Source organism: Propithecus coquereli, unplaced genomic scaffold (genome assembly GCF_000956105.1).
Source record: "Propithecus coquereli isolate 6110/MARCELLA unplaced genomic scaffold, Pcoq_1.0 Scaffold138, whole genome shotgun sequence".
NCBI classification, from domain to species: Eukaryota; Metazoa; Chordata; class Mammalia; order Primates; family Indriidae; genus Propithecus; species Propithecus coquereli.
Window position 1 is genome coordinate 5,481,700 of NW_012138080.1, and position 17,980 is coordinate 5,499,679.

Sequence of the window (17,980 nt, forward strand, 5' to 3'; positions counted from 1 at the left end):
CTCCTGTGAGATGTCCCTTTTTAACACCCAAACTCCTGAGGTTTGCTGGTTCACCCCACTGTTCCTATTTAGCCACTGTGCCTGGGCTTGTGGAGGGCAGAAGCGCCTCCAATATGTTTTGTGTCCCATTTTTTATCTACAGTACCTAGGTGGGGGAGGAGAAGCCCCCCTTACCCTTTCGCTGGGCTCCAGGCCTCTCTGGGTTTGGTCTGCACTGCTGTCTTCTCCTCTCTATCTTCTTCTTTCTTAGCTTCACCATTTTTCTCGGTTGGGTCCCTGTATGTCTCTGTTGTCTCTCCCTGTAATCCACACCTGGGCTGCAACTGCCCACTCTCCTCAGTCCGATATACTACCTTCCAGCTAGGACGATCTGACAAGTGATATCTCTAGTTGGCCATCTTGGCTGCTCCCTTCGTCATTTTTAATTTTAAAATTCCCTATGATGATCTTTACTGTTTAGGATTTATCCCATTATCTAACAACTTTTTTTAGTATTAAAATAATGACTATCCAAAGGACAGGGAGTAATGCAATTCTAGCATGTCACAAATACAAAAAGGTCTTTGGCCTGTTTCTTTTCCCCTGAGCAGGAGAATTAATTGGCAACAGATTAAACAAAAGAATGGTTCTAACTTAAGCTATCTCATTTAATTTTTTCTAAACTTACTTATCTTTCTTCATAATACCATCAAAAGAAGAACTAATAAGTACTCATTATAACTGAAACAGTAGCAAAGCATGCAAAAAAGGATGAAAAAGCTAGTGTATCTCAAGGGAAAACATCTAATTCCAGATTTAACCACACAGAAAAGCTACAGTCTAATAATAATGCTAGCAATAATAATAGTTACCTCATCAAAGTACCTCCAAAAAATAATTAGAAAACTGTATTTGAGGAAAACCAATGAACAAAAAAATTACACATTAGTAGAATATGAGCATCTGAGGGCCAGCAGGATGGTTACAAAATATAATGCTTATACAAAAACTGAATCACTGCATAAAGTCAGAGGCCAAAGACACAGACCACTAAGAATATGCTCCCAAAACTTGTTTCAGTCACATTCATCTTTTTGTGTTCTTCAGGGAGGAGGTGAATTTGTTAATTTTTCTGAGAAACAGGGAAAACAAAATAGTAGCAAGAGAGCAAAGAACAAAGTTCTAAGTCCAAATAAATGTGACATCAACCCCAACACTTTTGGCACATGTACATTCATAGAAGACAACCTCATTCATGTGAAAAGTCTTGGAATATGCTAACATCATTCAGATAAAAAGGCAAGATTCAACTAACAGATCATAACCCTTGCAATATTTTAATGTTTCTCAGCTTCTAAAAATACTGTTTTCCAAAGGCTTCACTGCTGGATAGAGTTCAAAATGCCATCCTTTATATAGAAACCTAATTATAGAACGTGAATATCTATACAACACAACTCCTCAAATCTTGACCAATCAGAAATTGTCCCCTCTTTTTGGGCAGTCAAGAATATTTATCAATCAGTCTACTCTTAAGTGGATGACAATTTCCAGTTATTTTGCAAGACAGCATCAAAAACACACATCAAATAACAGATAAATGGTCTTAAGGAAGGAGTAAGGGACAGGGAATCAAGAAACCCATTTCAAGATATAATACCGCCAATAACTTGTTATTTCATCTATGCAAGCCACTAATTTATGCCTCAGTTTACTCATTTGTGAAATGATAATACTACCTTAACAGGGCTATTCTCAGAAAAAAAGGAGAGAATATACATCAAAGTCCTGGAAAGAGTAAAAAGTACTGTAACAGATTATATTATTAGCAAAATTATAATAAAACTCTAAAATCAACTCCTTGATGTAATCCTTCCTTTTGGTACATGGAGTTGAAAATTCTATTACAAAACATATCACATACAAAAGTATACAAAATATACACGCAACTAAAAAATAATTTTCATGGACCCTGATATATACCATTAACGTCAAGAAACAGAACATGACTAATTCCTTGGAGGCTCCCATGTACCTGTTCTATCATATTTCTTTTCACTCATTCCAGACTATTCTAAATTTTATGCTAATCAGTTCTTTGCTTTTATTGAAAGTATTGCCATAGTTACATGTATCCTGATACTATCTATGCACCCATTTATCTGCCTGCCTTCCATCCATCCATTCATCCAATCATCTATCCATTAATCCTTCTTTTTGACCTTTATATATATGGAATATATATCCTTGTCCTTCAACTTGTATAATATTTTTCTCAGAGTAATTTCTTGACATTATTATCTAATTTTTCCCATAATCCCCAAGGTAAAGGAATGTATTATATCCATTTGAAGCAGGGAAAACGAGCTACAGTGAAGCTAGAAACTTGCCACATAATATAAGAAGACAATGAACAAATCTTTCCACAGTATTTCTGAAAGTACAGCAAACCAATGACTGTCTCGGAGCTTTATAGCACATTCATATTTTTAGCTTCAATTAAAACAAGAACATTTCTCTAGTGCTAGGAGCACAACTCAGTTAATATTTTTATACTGACTTCACATGGCTAGTATTTTTTTCTTTCATATTAAAGGGGAAGAGGAATATTCAAAAAGTACTGATAATGTAAAAGCCCTAAGCAGTATTCAAATATTTCCTTAAAAGGAAAAAAAGAACAAATTAAATAAATAATATAAAAAGATTTATTATTTTTTTAGGAGATGAGCTGTTTGGAAACAGCCATATATATTATAGAATATTTTAATTAAAGAGGATGGCTCCTGAAATAGGTAATTAGTCTGACACTAATCAATCCAAAGATACCATTCACCTGAGCAAGTGGTGGAAGAATCTCCTTGCATATTTGCTGATTTGGTCTCTATATTCCAATATAGTTGTATCCAGAAGTGGTCTTGTTGGAGCATAGAAGGTTCCAAGGCTTGCCTCAAGCTGTGCTGTGGAATTCAAACATAGCAGCACTAAAACAAGTGAAACTCTTTCAACTACAACAGAGTACTCATGTTTACAGTCAGTCAGGTTTTGCAAACTTGGATGAAATGTGAGCTTGTTGCAGGAAAGATGAAATTAAAATATGACAGCTGGTACAAAAACAAACCTGTGTATAAACTTTCACTTGAGGCAAAGCTGACAATGACTCTGAGCAACAAAAAGCTGTCAAAACTGAAGAAATCCATAATGAACCAACCTCTCACCACAAATGGGTAATTAAAACAGTGACTCATCAAAGTAGCACAGTTTGAACTAGTACTTCCAGTAAAATCAACTCACAGTGTGCTCAACGTTTACTCTTTAGCTGAAAGGAGAAAACTAACCTTTTTGCATAGGGAATTGAAACTAGTATAGTAGAAACAGTTTTAAAAATAATACAAATAAACATAGCCTTACTGGAGTACAAATATGTCTATACTACAATTTTAAGAGAACAGTAAAAGTCCCTATATCTTCCCTAAGTCCTGTCCTAAACATCAAGATTCTTGGTTTTATCCACGTGTGAAAGCTAACTCCCCTGGGAGAGGAAAGAAGGCTTGGAGAGCAGGTTTTGATAAATTAGAGGGCTAGAGATTGGGGGAAAGGATACATTTTGCCTATTTCACAATTTTACCAACACATGCTTATGGGGCTATATTTCTTCCCAGAAAAAACCCAGAAGTTAAGTAATTACCATAATAGTGAGCATGTGAGTATGTATGAGAACATTACAGTTCACAGTAAGGCTCCTCTGATTTTTATGCTACTAGCACTGGGTTGAATAAACAATTCCTCATTTAGCAAAACTCTTTAGTTTTAGGCATACGTGGGTTTGAAAGTATTAAATACCTCATCAGAGTAATTGCTATGGACTTGGCTAAGCTGTTAGTAATTTCTCATTTTAATCTCAAATCTAGACAGTAAAGTAAGATGAACTTTAGGGGTATTTTCTTTCAAAGCAGCAGTCAATTTAGATTAAAATTGAATACAGCAATGGTATTGTGAAAACAAGCCAGATTCTCTTGCCATTGCTTGTTTTCTTGACAGCATGTTTCGTACATCTGAAATATTCGAACCTACATGGAATACTCATAACTCCCAGCACAGTTATAGATTCATTAGATAGCCCAGCTTGATGTTTAAGACAGAAATGAAGATCTCAAAGATAACTACAACACGGCTACAAATAAAAGGACTCACTGGGTTCCACTAATAAAAGGAAAACAAATTACTATGTCAAATTTGTTAGATTCACATAGAATAAATCTCAACAGAGAAGAATTCTGAATGTTTTAGAAATGTGTTTTGCAGTTACTTGGGGGAAAACGCACATACCTACTTAAAATGTACATATTCTGATAACCCAGCATCATGCAAGCATTTTATTTTAATAGCCTAGCCATACAAGCTTTTCACTTTACGACTCCCTAATATGGTTCCTTGAAAATATCGTTTATTAAGACAAGAATCTGATAATGCCCATTTGTATATTCCCTAATAATCTTTCTTATAATGTTTACAGCACAAATTCACTAAGGTGCTAGCAATTTTTCAGTGTCCTAAATGAGAGTCAATATTTTATCTTTTCCATCATTTCTTCTTTAAGAGTAAATTTAGATTGTATATATCATAATGAGCTTTCTTTAGGAACCCTACTTTTTATAATTTTTTTCTTTTAATTTTTTTAAAATATGTACTGAATCTTGAAAGTGTATCAGTACTAAGAAATAACTACTATACTTGAGATAACTCTGTAGACAGCAATATTTTTAATACCTTCTACACTAAAATCTTGGAGTTACATTTTTCTTTTTAACACATATTCACTGAGTACCTACTGTGGGCGAAGCACTGTCATAGGCATTTTCCTCATTGTAGAAATATTGGAATTTCCATAAATAAGTTTGGACTACCTCCAAAAGCACATTCAATTAATATTAAATAAATATTGTGGGCCTACTGTAACTTGTGCCAAGATTCATGATACAGACTTCCTGGAAGGAGCATGTTCTTACTGATCATTCTTCTCTAAAATTACTAAAAAGAAGGTTACCTACAGAATTCTTCCAAACAACTTATTTATTTTGGAAATATAATAAATTGGAATAAGAAAATCTGTAAAAATGCAGAGAAAATAGTAGGAAAGAAAAATTTCCCAAGTAAGACCTTTTGACATACTTACTCTCTGTTTTCCTTATTTTATAAATTACCTAGGGACAGTTTCAAACTGGCCATGATTTCCCACCATTAATGTCATTGCTTACCACAAATATGTAAAATTAAGATGCAAATGTTAGAATGTTCAGGTGCATTTTACATTAAGTAAACAAATAACTAATAAAAAATACTAGATAATTGGCAAATATAAAGATTTATTTCATTGTATGTGACACATCTTTTTTTTTCCTTTTTTTTTTTTAAACAGCATCTTACTTCTTTTGACAATAAACATCTGAGATCCCTATGGGCAAAATTACTTACTGAGCAAAGGCAGGGAAATCCAAGCAGGCAAAAGGGAAGGGATATCAGAACTATAAGTGAGAAGAATGGAAACAAGGAGGAGGAGCAGCTTAGGCTACAATTCTGACACATACAAAGAGAGTGAGTATTAAGAACTATTATCTGGACAGAGGACTTGGGTGTGAGAAAAAAATACTGATGTCTAATGTGAGGGAGGGATAAGGACCTTTGTTTGGGGCCCTTTGTCTACCAGACCCCGGAGAGTACGTGAAATTCTTGATCAAAGTTTGAAATCTGAGCATGTTCCATACATGAGCTTAGACTGAACTGTACAATGACTGCATTGTGAGTTCTAACATAAGCATATACAGAAAAGTTGTTCTTTATGTTGACAAATACTATACAGTAAGTACCATATGGGAGCAATTATTTGACATCTGATCCTTTCAGTTTTAATAGAGAATTAACATTTTTGTCTTTTACTCTCTCACAACATAACTCAAAAACATCCTCAAAATATAAGTGACTCAATAACATGTACTTCATGTACATAAAAAACCCATTTATGAAATATATTTCAAGTCTGACCTTCTGTCTCTGGAGTGAGCTTTTGTCTAAGAAGATGGTTTACAATGGCACTCATGCTGATAAAGCACTGGTGGCCCAGAGTGTCCCAGTTCATGCTGCTCAGGATGTTTATCGCCTCATAGATCTCATCACAGTGAATGTGCTGGAAGATGATGTCTACCAGGCCCAGCTGTCCTTGAGTGAAGATACCTGTCACAAAACATATATGACCAGGTAAATCCTTTAAGATAAAAAGTAGAATAACAGAGAGTTAACTTTTCCATAAAGGAAAAAAACAGTAATCATTTCTTGCATAACTGCTGGAAATGTGGGACTGATCCCCTTCTCAACTAACTTTTGCTATATCTTGGTACAACAAACACACATTTGTTCGTCCTTTTATAAGAGAAAATTCACTTTTAATCTTAAAGGACCAAGAGCATAAAACAAAGGTGCTGGGGAGGCATTCTGTTCTGGTTTTACGGTCTTTTAAATATGGCTGATCTCATTTGAAACTAACAACTTCTGTGTATTAAATGACAGTAAGTACTAAGGCTTTTAAGCAGGGGTTTTTTGGGGTTTTTTGTTTCATTTTTTAATCCTTTAAAAATGGCTGGGCTGGGCGCGGTGGCTCACGCCTATAATCCTAGCACTCTGGGAGGCCGAGGCGGGTGGATTGTTTGAACTCAGGAGTTCCAGACCAGCCTGAGCAAGAGCGAGACCCCGTCTCTACTAAAAATAGAAAGAAATTAATCGGACAACTAAAAATATATAGAAAAAATTAGCCGGGCATGGTGGTGTATGCCTGTAGTCCCAGTTACTCGGGAGGCTGAGGCAGAAGGATTGCTTGAGTCCAGGAGTTTGAGGTTGCTGTGAGCTAGGCTGACGCCACGGCACTCTAGCCCGGGAAAAAGAGGAAGACTTTGTCTCAAAAAAAAAAAAAAAAATGGCTGGCTATAAAATCTTTTTTTCAGCCAAAGTTTACTATTTGAGCACATCTATAAAAACTTCTCAGTACAAATAACCATAAAAGTAAATGAGAAAATGCAAGTGAAATTACTTTATAAGCTATAAAAGTATTATAAAATATTATTGTAATTCATTCTTCTATTTAGTACTATCATCATCATTTAATTGGAATAGTTACAGGCTTCAGGATTTTAAAAAAACATATTAATTCATGAGAAAGATGCTAAAATTCTTCATACTAACTTCAAGTCACATCAAAATGAATACTTGTGCTGTATCTAACAGGACTGAACATGATAGGGAATCTAGGGAATTGCCCTGACTATACTAAGCAGTAAAACTTTACTATTCCTTTTGTGTTGGTAGAATCAAAGAATGTGACAGTCCAAAAGCCTTCATGAGCCTGCATTCAAGCACTGGAAGTCCTCATAAATCAGGGTGGCTCCTTGGCAGTAGATATTAACGCATAGAAACTTTGCAGGAAACCAAAAATATCTGACTCTATCTATACCCCAAGCAACACTTTTACTAGTAGCAAGAGAAAGAACTGATCTATTGAGAAGAAAAGCTAACATATAATCATAATCAAATAGTTCAAATGTGATGAAGAGAAAAATCTTAAAAGCAACCATAGGAAAAAAGACACAGGATATACACAGAAACCAAGATATAAATGACTGCAGATTCTGCATCTGAAATTATGTAAGGCAGAAAGCAACAACAAGACATTTTTTAAGTGCTGAAAGATAAAAATAAATTAACCTAGAATTCTAAATCCTTATAATAAAGGGTCCAAGACTCATGAAGAAACATACTAATCCTTAAATGTATCTAGTAACAGAGCGCGAAATAATAAAGCAGAAACTGATAGAAGTAGGAGAAAAAGTCAAATCTATAATTATAGTTGGAGATTTCAGCACTTTTTTCTCCCTAATCAAGATAGCATGTAAGCAGAAAATCAATAAAAATAGGAAATACTTGAAAAACATTATCAATAAATTTGACCTAATTGACATTTATAAAACACTTCACTCAACAACAGCAGAATACACATTCTTTTTAAGTGCACATATAACATTAGCCAAGATAGAGCATATTGTGGGTAATAAAAATAAGCCTCAATACATTTAAAAGTTTTGAAAACATAGAGAGTAGGGTCTCTGACCACAACAGAATTAAATTAGATATCAGTAACAGAAAGATTATCTGGAAAATCCCCCCAAAAATTTAGAAGTTAAGCAACATTTGTCTAAATAACCTACAGGTCAAAGAAAAATACCACAAAATATATTAGAAAACACTTTGAATTAACTTAAAATAATATAACACATCAAAATTTGTGAGTATAGCTATAGCAGTGCTCAGAGGAAAATTTCTAGCTTTAAATGTTTTAAATAGAAAAGAAGAAAAAAAAAAAGAAAAGAAGAAAGGTCTAAAATCAACAATCCAATCTTCCATATTAAGAACCTAGGGAAAGAAGAGAAAATTAGATCCAAAGTAAATAGAAGGAAGGAAATATTAAAGATAATAAATAGGAAATAAACAAAAAATACAGAAAATCAATGAACTCAAAAGCTGGTTATTTGAAAAGAACAGTAAAATGGACAAGCCTTTGCCTAAACTGAGAAAAGAAAAAAAGAAAGATGGCACGATTACCAGTATCAAGAGTAATCACTACAGAACTATAGACAATTAAAAATGAGTGAATAATATGAGTTTAACCTTTTACAAATAACTATAACTTGAATGAAATGGATTCCTTGAAAGACCCAAACTATCAAAGCTCACTCAGAAAGGAACAGATAACGTGAATGACCCTATATTATCTAGATTTCAAGTTATTGTTAAAAAACCTTTACATACCCACATACATGCACACGCGCACACACACACACACACACACACACACATGCATGCGCATGCACACACATATACATGCAACCTTCGTGTCCAGATGCCTTCACTGGTGAATTATATCAAATATTAAAAGAAAAAAATAATAAAGCTGGGTGTGGTGGTGCATGCCTCTAGTCCCAGCTACTAAGGGAGGCTAAGGTGAGACGATTGCTTAAGCCTAGGAGTTTGAGTCCAGCCTGGGCAACATAGCAAGGCTGTCTCTAAAAAATAAATACATAATTTAAAAAAAAAGAAGAAATAATATAAACTCTACACAATTCAAAACATAAGAGGAGGGTACACTTCCCAACTCATTTTGTGAGGTTAGCCTTACAGACACCAAAAATAACAAATATAAGAAAAGAAAAAGAAATCTATGAATCAATATTCCCCATAAACAAATACAAAAACCCTTAACAAAATATTAGCAAACCCAGCAATGTATTAAAAAGATAATACATTATGAACAAATGAGATTTATCTCACAAATGCAAGGTCATTTAAACATCTGAAAGCCAATAATATAATTCACCTTACAATGAGAAAAAAAGGAGAAAAAAACATATAATCATTTCAATTGATACAGTTAAAAAAATTCAGCATCCACTCAAGGTAATATATCTCAGCAGATTAGAAGCGGAAGGAGACTTCCTCAACCTAACAACATGATACTTATAGTGAAAGACTGAATGCTTTCCACCTACAATTGGAAACAAAGCAAGGATGTTCGCTCTTACCATTTCTACTTAATACCGTACTGGATGTCTTAGCTAGCGTAACAAGGGAAGAAAATGAAACAAAAGTCATACAGGTTGAATGAGAAGACATAAAACCATTTTTAATCCAGTTGTCATGATCATCTATGTAGAAAATCCTAAGGAATCCACAAAAAAGTTATAACGACTAAGAATGAGTTTAACAGGGTTGCAGGATACATGGTCAATATTTTTAAAATTTATTTCTATATAATCCCAATGAACAATTAAAAAGTGTATATACGAATATTATTTACAATACGAAAATACTTAGGGATAGAAGAAGAAGTAAACAAATAATCTAATTTGGGCAAAAGATTTGAAGATACACTTCACTAAAGAAGATATGTGGCAAATAAGCACATGAAAAGATACTTAACTCCAATAGACATGAGGGAAATGCAAATTAACACCACTACACACTCACTGGAATGGCTAAAATCAAAAGACCATTAATGTCAAGTGTTAATGAGGATGTGGAGCAACTGGAACACCCACAAATTGTTTATGTAAGTGCTAAATGGTACAATCACTTTAGAAACACTTCTAAATTTAAACATATACTTACCATATGGCCTAGCTATTGTTTACTCCTAGGTTTTTCCCAAGAGAAATGAAAATATGTGTTCATATAAAGACTTGTACATGAAAGTACACAGTACTTTTAGTCATATTAGCTTAACGTGGAAACAACCCAAATGTCCATCAGCATGTGAAATGATAAAAAAAAAAAAAGATTGTGGTATATAATGGAATTTCATATAATGGAATACTACTCAGTAATATAAAGAAAAAAATTATAGATATACACACTCATATGGAATAATATCCCACAGAATAATGCTGAGTGAAAATACCAAGACACAAAAAAGTACCTACTATATGATCCCATTTCTATGAAATTCTAGAAAAAGCAAATCTAATCAATAATAACTGAAAACAGATCAATGCTCATCAGCTTTGAGAGAGGTGGGAATTAACTGCAAAGGGCCTTGAGAGAATTTTTTGGGATGATGGAAATGTTTTATGTCTTGGTTGTGGTGGTAATCATATGGGCATTCACATTTGTCAAAACTCCTTGAACTGTGCACTTAAAATAGATGCATTTCATTTGTGTAAACTGTGGCTCAATAAATTTGATTTCAAAATCCATCATCACTCTAATTTGAAGAAAGAATGCTATCTGGAATAAAAATTCATCTCAAATGATATGAGATCCAATTTTAAGATGACGAGGCATCTAACAAAGTATCCGACATTTCTTTCCAGCAATAAATTACCAATTACCACTTAGGTAAAGTATAAAAATATTGAAATAATTCATTAAAAGTAACCCCTTTGGGAAAAAAAAACTCTTTTGAAGAAAATGTATTTCTTACAAAATTTCTAAGAGAAAAATCATACTACTTGTATTTTAGAAAGAGTGACAGACATTTACACACACGCATCACCTGTGGTTTTCAAAATTCTATGAGAGGGAGGATGTTAATTATCTCTTGTTTACCACTTAAACATTTAACCACTGAAACATTACCACTTAAACATTTAACCTTTTCCCAACTTTGCAGGCTCTATGAGGGAACTGTGGGGACACTCCAGGCAGATGGACTACTATAAATGTCATCATGGAAGGAGTGACCATAAGAGCACATGCCATGGCTGGGAAGCTACACAAGTGTAGCATAGCTGGGGAGATGATACCCAAGTCAAAAACAGAGCTTATTAACCACTGAAGTCTTTGAAGCTGGAGAATCCATGACCAAATCTGTACTGTTAGAAAGATCACTTGGATAGCACTCAGGATTAACTGAGGAGTCAGATGGGAAGACTGGAAGACAGAACAGTACAGGTGGATGGCCTCTGCTTGATCATGATAAAACAGAGAAAGTCTAGATTAGGGCAATGACAGTGAGGCTCAATTGAATTAGATGTTTTTGACAGTATTTAGAAGGCAGAGTTGATGGGATTTGGTCACTGATTAAATATGGCCTTAGTAGGGAGGGAGGGAAAATTCTAGAATGACTTTTGACTTTATGTTCCATCTGAATAATTGTACCATCCACCAAAATGAAGAATACTGAGGAAAAGCAGGTTTGGGGAGAGAGATGATGACTTCATGTCTGCACACAATGAGTCTGAAGCACTTGTGTACGCCCAAGGGAAAGTATCCAGCAAGTCAGGTGAATATATGGATGTGGAGTCAGGATTGGTCTGGGCTAGAGTCAGAGACGGGATAACTAAATTAAAAATATACTCTCAATCTGTACAAAATGAGAGAAGAGCTAGAAATGGAACCCTGGAGAGCCCCAACATTTTCACGAGTAGGCAAAAGAGTATAAAAAAGTGATGAAAAGTTGCATTCAAGGTCACAGAGTGCAAGTACGATGAGAGTTCTATGACAGTTGACATGGTCAGCAACCATCAAATGCTGAAAAGTCATCAAGCAACATAAGAGAAAGATATGTATCAAGTATAAAATCACTGGTGCCTTTCCCAAGAGCAGTCCATGAGAACACTGAAGACACAGAACACAGTGCTCTGAGGAGTAAGCAGTGAAGAAGCAGAGAAAGCCAGTGCTATTATTTCAATTAGTTTGGCTATAAAAGGAAGGTGAACATTTGATTAATAACAAAGGGGAAACAGTTTTAAGGAAGAGTTGTGTTGGTTTTTATGGTGTGGCTTGGGCCTACTTATCTGCTGACATAGCAAGATTAATGGGATGGGGAGGGTGACAAAGTAAAGGTGTGAAAGGGAATGTTAATAGGATCCACAGTGGAAGTAGTGGTGGAACTACAAGAAGCAGGGCTTCTTTTTCACTGAATTGAAAGGGAAAGACTTGTGTCCATATATTTAACAGATGAGTGGTTGGGTGGGTAGGTGGGGGTGGTAAAGAGTAAATAAACTTAATGAAGTGCCAATTAAAAGGTGAGATCCTCTGGTGAGAGGGTAGGAAGCTGATTATGTGAGTTTAAAGAGAGCAGTGAAAGTTGGAAAAGGTACTGATGAGAATGGAAAAGCTTTAATATCTCAGCAGTATAATTGGGGCCTCTTTTTAAAATTAATGTCAGTCTATGTATGTGGAAATATGTGATAATTGTCACATAAAGAAATTCTGAATACATATTGCTTTATATGAAACAATATTTCTTGGCTTCCATGTGGGAAGATGACACCTCTAGTTGCCTGTTGAAGAAGACATAATCTTCGAATTCTTCTAAATAACAGTGGTGATAGCCTTTTAATGCCCAACACATTTCTGCAATCATTCTAAGCATTAAGAAAGGAAGCTCTAGCTTTGAAGCAGTTTTCCTTCAATGTTATACTAACTGACCTAATCTAAGAGTGAAATTCCAAAAATCTTAGCATATTGGCATTGGCCACTGCTACGTTTACATATGACAGCTTTCTATTTTAAACTACGATCTATGATCTATCTTTACAATTTTAAATTGTAAGCTACACCTTTCATGTCAAATTTTCCAAAGGCTTGCATAACAAGCATCTGAAAAAAAATCTCATAAATGCTCCCTAGTGGGGAAACTGCACATGCAACTACCTGTTTATATATGCAGTAACTTGAATTATACATGAAAATTCCACATGGATGCCCAGAATCAGCACTGTGTTAATTCAAGAAGTATATTAATTTTTTTGGATGTATTTAGTAGCAGATCATAAGAAAAATCTGTTCTTTAAACTGAGTTTTCTTTAAAAAAAAATCTGCTAGTTGGAATCATCTATTTCAAGGAATCTACTCTTCCCAGGAAAAATAATTTGTAATAAATATTAATCTTATAATACATTAAAAATGAAAAAACTTTTAAAAATCCTTGGAAATTCCATATTTAGATCTTTTAAGGAGTCTATAAGACCATATAATTTCTCTATCCTATAAAACTTAAAAGTCATATTGAAGACAAAATTTAAATGATAAATGTCAGTTGAAAAGTTATCACCTTTTCATTTGAATGCTTACTTCTATAGAATAATTCTCTTCCAAGAGACTTTCCTGGGGAAAAAGAGGTGACAGCCAACTCATTGCCTAATTGATTTAGGAACAGTGCCCAGGGAGACAGTCCAATTAAGTTTACAAGCTGGCAATTAGCAGGAAGCCCTCTAAATCCCTACAATGAGAGCCTGTTTACTTTAGTAAGAAGGCAAATGTGCTAGAGATAGGAAGAGAAAGCTGTGCTTTTTGCAAAGCTGTTGTGAGTAGGCCCACAGGGAGGGCTGAAGAAAAGCTAGGTGTATGTGGGCAGACAGCCTTCTGTTTGACAGGTAACTGAGTAATTCAGAGGGTGAAAAGGAGAGACTGAGAGAGAGAGACTGAGGAAGAGAGAGAGAGTATGTGTGCGTGTGTGTGTGTTTTAACAGACATGCAAAACATCAAACATCCACTTTAATTAGTGTTGTGTATGGAGACATACAACTGTTAAACATGTAGTTAGGCAAAGAATAACTGGATTATCTCATAATAAATGAGATTCCAAACATTTTTTTCTTGACAATATTAACATTATGAATAGATTTAGCTGCATTTTATTATGGGGAAAGAACACAGACCTCACATTACATGCCTTGTATCTTTCAGGTTAATCAAGTCATTTTCACTAGATTTATTTGATGTGTTTAATTTCAGAGATAAGTAGATCCATTTTTTTAAAAAGTGAATTGAAAGCTATTTAACAAATATTACAACATCTTTAAAAATTTAACTTTGTACCATAGAGCCAAATCTTGTAGCAGCGGTCCCTAGCCTTTTTGGCACCAGGGACCGGTTTCATCCAAGACAATTATTCCACAGACTGAGGGGGTGGAGGGGGATGGTTTGGGGATGATTTAAGTGCATTACATTTATTGTGCAGTCAAACCTGTCTGCTAATGATAATCTGTATCTGCAGCTGCTCCCCAGCACTAGCATTACTGCCTCAGCTCCACCTCAGATCATCAGGCATTAGATTCTTATAAGGAACATGCAACCTAGATCCCTCACATGCACAGTTTACAATAGGGTTTGCCCTTCTATGAGAATCTAATGCCACCACTGATCTGACAGGAGGCGGAGCTTATGCAGTAACAGCAGTGATAGCAGCTGTAAATACAGATGAAGCTTTGCTGGCTCACCCGCCACTCATCTCCTATTGTGTGGCCCAGTTCCTAACAGGTCACAGTCTGGTCCTGGTTGGCAGCCCAGGGGTTGGGAACTGCAGCTGTAGGGGGTTTTAAAATGTATTCACATTTCTGTGTTCTCAAGTAGACATAATGTATGTTAATTAAAATTTGTTTTTTTAAACCTAAGTTTCTCCCAAGAATGTTAAATTACAGAAAACTACCTGAAGTGTATCATATATTTCAGGACATAACTGTTAATGCAAAACTACAAAAGGCAAATGAATCATCATAATAAAATTTCATTTTAAGGTCTCTTGGTTGAAATGGGTTACATTAACATATCATTTTGATATATTGATAAATCCTTTTGAATATTTTTATTCAAAAGTGAAACAAAAACAAAAAGTTATACAAATATTTTTAGCAATTTCTAAATAAACATCTGCTTTTTAAAATTTTAAGACACTTGCTTCACACAATTCCAATCTGGAAAGCAAGATTGGACACCAATAACCTAATTTTTATAGAAAAAGTATTATATTCCTGCAACACAGAATTATTCAATGGACATAGTACTTTTTAAATATTCACATATTTTTTGTAGGACAGTTTATTTTAGAGAGTTTCAAATGTGAAAGTTAAGACTTTTTAAACATCATGTTTGACAATTAGTATCATTTTCAAATTCTTTTTTTTTTTTTTTTTTGAGACAAGAGTCTACTCTGTTGCCCAGGCTAGAGTGCCGTGGCATCAGCATAGTTCACAACAACCTCAAACTCCTGGGCTCAAGAAATCCTATTGCCTCAGCCTCCTGGGTAACTGGGACTACAAGCATGTGCCACCATGCCTAATTTTTTATATATATATTTTTAGTTGTCCAGCTAATTTCTTTCTATTTTTTTAGTAGAGATGGGGACTCGCTCTTGCTCAGGCTCGTCTCGAACTCCTGAGCTCAAATGATCCACCCGCCTCGGCCTCCCGGAGTGCTAGGATTACAGGCGTGAGCCACCAAGCCCGGCGTCCAAATTCTTAAATATCTAATATTCCTTTGAAAGTTAGAAAATCATACACAAAACATTTTTAAGGAAATTATATGAAATGTTTGAAAGGCAAACATATTCAAGGGAAGACAAAAAGAAAAATCTATATTCCAAGAATAGTTTTATTGCCTTAATTATGTCGGCATCATAAACACTTTAATTTACTTACTCACCAACTTCCTTGACTTACCAAGTTTAAACAAAAGCACACCTAAAGGTCCTCTGTCAAACCTGAGGAAGAGGAGATCACAGATGTCACCACTTTCAGGGTTCTGTGAAACAACCTGAGGAGCTATCCACTGCATTTGAACAAGACTGCTGGGAACATCAAAGAACTTATTGAACTGCAGAGTCTCCCTGGGTAAGCGGTCTTCAGCCAAGAGCTGGATGTTAATAGGGGAGAGAGCTATATCAAAAATTTGCAGCTCCCCTTGGTTGCTGCCAACTAGCAGAATGGCGCCACTTGGGTGGCAGCTTATTAATGAAGGCAAAAGTTCAGCCTGAGCTAAGAGAGTCACTCTACGGTGAGTTTCATAAAGAATTACTGAAGAATCTTCACAGCCCAGAATTAGTTTGTCTTCAGTAACATTCCTGCAGCAGCTGATGACCTTCGATTTTAGTGGTATTCTGGTGACTGACACACACTGGATTTTGTTCCAAACACATTCATAGATGCAGCTGTCAGCCATGGGCTCTTTGTCTACATTAATGGAGCGCTCCACTGTGAACACCTGATAAGGTTGTTTGGTGCCAAAGCAAACATCCAGTGGGTCCCATTCTGTGCGGACAGAACTCAGAACCTGTAAGAAATATACCGAGTACATTCAGATAGACCTTGATTTTTCTTCAGCTGTCATACATAGGCGGGCATATCAATCCAATTCAGAAACCTATTAAAGACCATCAATTACTACCTTAAACATCAGCAACATATAAGTATATAATAGTACATATATCAATCTAGCTCATATAGTGCACATATATAAATATATATAGCACAGCTGTAGGAATTAAACTATAGGATTTAAACTTTAACTTTTTGTTTTGGAAAGCCCATAAATCACTTAAATGTGTCCCACAATATATAAAAACTATTATGGTCAGGTTTTGGTAAAATAATATGGTTACCAGAACATCTAAAAAAGTTAGAAGTTAGAAACAATGAATAAAAGACTTTAAACAATTAGTTAATCTCTCTCTACTCATCATCCTTTCCAATTCTGAAACTGCTGGTAAATTACTTACCAGAAATATATTTCTAATTAGTAGGTCTGTATAGGCAAAAAAAAAAAAAAACAAAAACATAAAAAACTTCAGAACCCTGTTAACAGTCTTATAGAAATATTTTACTATCAGAAAGGATATGAAGGATTGCTAAGTAGACAAATGATCAATAGAAATAATATAATGTACTGGTTTTTTAAAAATTTAAAAATTAAGACCTAGTAAATACTGTTGACCCTAGAACAACATGGGTTTGAACTGCACGGGTCCACTTGTAGTGAAGTTTTTTCAACCAAACATGGATTGAAAATACAGTATTCCCAGGATGTGAAACCTGAGTATACAGAGGGCTAGTTTTTGTACTCTGTTCTACAGAGCCCAGTATGTGCAGATTTTGGTGTATGAGTGGAAGGTGGGGAGGGAGTGTCCTGGAACCAATCTCCTGAATGTACTGATGGATGACTATAATATGATTTGACTGGGATATGATTTGTCAATACTGGTGAAGTAAAATTTAAAAAGTATCTTTGGTGTAGAAAGGAAAGGCCACCTACCTACAAGACACACCAAAGCAGAACAATGAAATAAAACAACAGGCCATTCTCTTTATTCATGTGTAAATGATGATAGGCCAAGAACCAGGAGAATGGTATTAAAGAGGATATTCTAATGCTTACTTTGTCAAAAACCTCAGAGACCTAGAAACATTAAATAACACATATCTACATGTGACAAAATTTTATAGAACTATATAAGGGTGCATGTACAATCTGATGAAATCCAACTAAAGTCTGTAGCCGAGTTTAATAGTATTGTGCCAAGGTCATTTTCCTGTATTTCACAATGTTTTGCAGTAATGTAAGATATTATCATTGGAAGAAAGTGGGGGGAAAGTACACAAAGAGCATTCACTGTACTATTTTAGCAATTTCTTATGAGTCAAACTATTTTAAAATTAAAAGTTAGGTTGTGTTTTTGTTTTTTTTA

General features: G+C 34.9%; 1 protein-coding gene across 2 annotated transcripts in view; it reads right to left on the bottom strand.

Moving 5' to 3' along the window:
• Positions 1-17,980, bottom strand: part of WDPCP (WD repeat containing planar cell polarity effector) — a 264,905-nt gene that overhangs the window by 204,875 nt on the left and 42,050 nt on the right. For both annotated transcript variants that reach the window (XM_012639221.1, XM_012639219.1), the window contains 3 exons: positions 15,960-16,569; positions 6,019-6,207; positions 2,813-2,936 (listed from right to left, as the gene is read on the bottom strand). In XM_012639221.1, the coding sequence (XP_012494675.1) occupies positions 2,813-2,936; positions 6,019-6,207; positions 15,960-16,569 (923 nt within the window). The remainder of the gene's footprint in view (positions 1-2,812; positions 2,937-6,018; positions 6,208-15,959; positions 16,570-17,980) is intronic.